Consider the following 3,910-nt stretch of genomic DNA (forward strand, 5'->3'; position numbering starts at 1 on the left):
TGAAAATGCAATATTTTCTTTTCTGAAGATATAAAATAGAAGACAAACTGGGTGCCAACATTTTCCATCTTAGCTCACTCCAGAACCAGTGTATACACTGTCAACCAGCATGTGATTTGGTAAGAACCTACAAATTTTTGGAGCAACCAAAGCTTTTCGGCTGCAGGTTCTGCACCAAAACAAGATTCTATCAACTACGGAGAAGGCTTGGAAGAAACTATGGGCGATCCAGTGCCGAAACAAGATGAAGATTGTTCTCTGGAGAAAAAACACACAATTGCCTACCTACAGGATCCCAACTCCCACAAGATATGGCCGCTATTTATGCGACCCCAGGGAAAATATTGAGCAGTGTTTCCTGCAATGCCAACATGTGAAATATAAATCTGGAAGGAATTTAAGAAGGAATATGGAATCTGCCTAAAGCTCAATAATTTCACTCATACTGAACTGAAGATATGGTTGCTGGAATATGCCACAAGATATGGTTGCTGGACTGGACAACTGAAGTTTGGGCTGTCCGTTCCATGTCTGCGGCAGTTGCTATGTGCCATGTATGGGAGAACAGAGAATGTTCTCGCAATGCCAAGGCGCTGCCTCATCCTCTTCGTGTGGTCAGGGAAAATCAAGGCTTATATTGATTTCATTACTCTACATAATGTCAGCTCGACAGGCTCCAACAACAGATGTGAGACACCAGACGCCAATTCAGAAATGGTCTCCGCCGCCCGATGGCCTGTTACGATCGACATCGATGATCAGGATGAGCAGGCTGTGGCGTTGTGGTGTGCGATCATCAGGGGGTGTTACTGGCAGCAAATCGATGTTTGTTTGATCATATCCAAAGCCCAGAAATGGCTGAAGCTCACGCTGTCCGGCAGGCCCTCATCTTTGCCAACAAAGCAGAATTTCAGACGTTGCGGATAGCCTTCAACCGCCTGAGGCTGATAATCAAGGTGCAAAAATATAAGTGCCATTGCCCAGGATATCAAGCCTGCCGCTACAGAGTATTTATCTTGTAATTTCATCCATGTTAATCTGCAGAACATGGTGTTGAGTCCTGTTGGCTTAATGTGTCGTCACCTGAGGAGATCAGAACCATTATATGTACTCCCTCTGTAAATAAATATAAGATGTTTTAGATCCCTAAAGTAGTGATCTAAAACGTCTTATATTAAAACATCTTATATTTATTTACAGAGGGAGTAATGAACAGGTTATAGATGAATTTAAATGCGGTGCCCATTTTCTCAAACAAAAATGTTGCAATTAAAAGGCGGTTGGATGAACATAGTTGCTGCGCTAGGAGTCATATTCAGAATAAATTGAGATTTATATCAGCCACCAGAAATTATACTGAATGAAAGAAAGGCAGACAAAGAGGACAGTAGCTACAAGTTTATATGGCATTTGGCATTTCACCAAGCAGTACAACATGTAGTATAACTATCAACTCTGGCAAATTTGTCACAGTTTCTATCATTACTGACATATAAAAATGGGGAGTACAGAACAGGAACGATTCGGTACAAATACCCGGTAACTCATATACTATAAAGCAAGCACATTTGTATGAAAATCGAATGAAAGGTGGGAATCTACCAAGAGAGAGAGACCGCCTCCTCTCGCTGTCTGTCTGTCTGTCCGGAGAGTAAAAATTTCAACATACAAAATCTCACAACAAGCATATATATAGCTAGGACACGCATCTGATGACTATATATATATGTAAGCTAATGAGGTAACAACCTCACCTCACTAATCAATCGGCCTTCACGGAAGCAGAGGTTTCAGCCGCTGAGCTCGAGGAACACAACATCTTGCTGTCGGAGGAGCAGTGCGACGACGCCGCCGGTTTGAACTTCTTGAACTTCCACACGGACGTGATCTTGGTCGGCGCGGGATCATCACCACCACCAGGTGCTGCTGCCCTTGCGTCGTCTGCGAAACCAGGTTGCTTTTCTGCGTCATTGGACTTGAGCTCATTGCAGTATCCTCCCACAGGAGGGTCTCTGGATTGCTCTGTTTCTTGATTATGCTCTTCTCTCTGTTCACCGTTAGAATGGTGGTTCAAAAACAGCTGCTTCCTCTTGATCTTCACTTTCCGACCAGCGCTTAGGTTTCCAATCCCATCTCCATTATTAACAATGTGCCTGCTGCCCTTTGCAGTGTTCCAAGGATACTGTTCACCGTCGTCGTCCGGAGCCCTAGTCTTGGAGGAGTGAATAGCTCTCTCGCCGGATTTCCCTACAGAGCTTCCTCCGTTAACGAAACTAACCTCAGTTGGCGTGTGCGTCAAGGAACCATTGCAAGCATCACCCCCACCCCCATCACTATGGAACCCCCCATCTTTCCCATCGGCGATACTGTGGGGTCTCTTGGGTCCGGTGAAGGAAATCCGGGGCGAGCTGTTCATCACGCGGTGCAGCTTGCGAGCGACCTCCTCGTCGCTCTCCCTGCGCCGACGATGTGGCCTGGGAGTGACATCACCACCAACAGCCTCCTCTGCCCCCTCGATCGCCCGGCCATTGGCCGATGGCGGCCTGTACAGGAGCTTGACCTGCACATGTTTCTTCTTGGATTTCGGTTTGAGCAGCTGGATCCCATTTCTGGACGCGCCAGCGATGCAGAGGGAGTCGAGGAACTCCATGGCAGCCCTGGCCGCAGCCCTAGCCCTGGCGGCCACGGCCGCCTTGTCGACGGCAGCCGCCCGGGCGGCGGCGGCGGCGGCGGCGGCAGCGTCGGCCGCGCGCTGGGCGGCCTGGATGATCTCCTGCTGCGTGCTGGCCGGCGGCATGGCGCGGAGGCGGGCCGCGAGGCCGTCGGGGAGGAGCAGGGGCGGCACGGGCGCGGGCTCGGGCTCGGCGGCGTCGCAGGGGGAGGCCGCGGCCGCCGTCCGGAGCCCCGCCAGCAGCCGCTTCCGCGGCGGCAGGTGCGTGTTCAGATCCGACGGCTCCATTGCTAGATCATGCGCGATTCCGCGGCTCCGGGAGCGGATCTGCGCAGAAATTCGCAGCGAGATTCACTGCCAGGTAGAAGCCAATCGCCGCCGGCGCTGGACGGATGGATGAGGAAGAAACGACCTAGGCAAGCTAGCTGCTCATACCTCAATCAATCAGTCAGAGGGGGCGGACGGCCGGACGGCCGGCCAGCCAAAGACTCGAACTTTCCGGCGGGGGCGGGGCGGAGACAGCGGCGCGCGATGCCCCGGCGAGGACGGAGGGGGCAGCGGCGACGGCGGCGGCCCCGAGGGGGCGGGGGGCGGGCGGTGGTGGAGGTGGAAGGGGACTATCGCATCGCCAATGGGGCGGGTGGTTTTCAGAGGTCTCCCCGTCTCTCTCTCCCTCTCTGCCTCTCTGCCTCTCTCCAGTTTATTAAGCCTGTCTTTTCTCAACAAGCAACAAGGCAAGAGTACGTGATTAACGCCATTACACCCAGTAAGTACAAACAGTGGTAGTCGTGGGAAAAAATGTTTAGCAAGTTTCCAAATTTTTTCTCTTCTTTTTCGTAAAAAATCTGATTTATTCATCAAACATCATGTTAGTATGAAAAACACGAAAAGTAATAGAAATTGCATCCATGTCCGTAGACCACCTAACGACGACTACAAACACTGGAGCGTGCTGAATGCACGCCACCGTCAACGCCCCTTCCTTATCTAAACCGGGCATACCTTGTTGTAACAGACAGTCAGGAAGTCGTCGTGCTAAGGCCCCAACGAACGAGCGCACCGGAACAACAATCGTCACTGATGAAGAGAAGCGTAGATTGAAAGGATCCAACCTGTAAACACATAACCGTAGACGAATCATGATCCGGTCCAAGTAGATCCACTGAAGAAAAACATCGGCGAGATCCGCTGAAGACACACTTCCACACGCTCTCTGACGACATGAGACACACCGCCTGG

The 3,910-nt window shown here is 51.0% G+C and overlaps 1 protein-coding gene across 4 annotated transcripts; it reads right to left on the bottom strand.

Annotated features, from left to right (window-relative positions):
- Positions 1 to 412: 412 nt before the first annotated feature.
- On the bottom strand, positions 413 to 3,343 carry LOC123129202 (uncharacterized). 4 transcript variants are annotated; one of them, XM_044549445.1, is made up of 3 exons: positions 3,107 to 3,343; positions 1,755 to 2,998; positions 413 to 944 (listed from the first exon to the last, which is right to left on the bottom strand). In XM_044549445.1, exon 2 carries the CDS (start codon positions 2,957 to 2,959, stop codon positions 1,763 to 1,765), a length of 1,197 nt encoding a protein of 398 aa, XP_044405380.1. In that variant the 5' UTR covers positions 2,960 to 2,998; positions 3,107 to 3,343; the 3' UTR covers positions 413 to 944; positions 1,755 to 1,762. The 4 variants fall into 4 exon arrangements, with proteins under 4 accessions (XP_044405380.1, XP_044405378.1, XP_044405377.1 ...); XM_044549443.1 differs by having other exon boundaries at positions 413 to 1,083; XM_044549442.1 differs by having other exon boundaries at positions 413 to 1,116.
- Positions 3,344 to 3,910: the final 567 nt, after the last annotated feature.

Source organism: Triticum aestivum, chromosome 6A, assembly GCF_018294505.1.
Source record: "Triticum aestivum cultivar Chinese Spring chromosome 6A, IWGSC CS RefSeq v2.1, whole genome shotgun sequence".
NCBI classification, from domain to species: domain Eukaryota; kingdom Viridiplantae; phylum Streptophyta; class Magnoliopsida; order Poales; family Poaceae; genus Triticum; species Triticum aestivum.

Bases quoted from the DNA above. Each gene is read 5' to 3' on its own strand.
- LOC123129202 (XM_044549445.1), bottom strand. From the start codon at position 2,959: ATGGAGCCGTCGGATCTGAACACGCACCTGCCGCCGCGGAAGCGGCTG.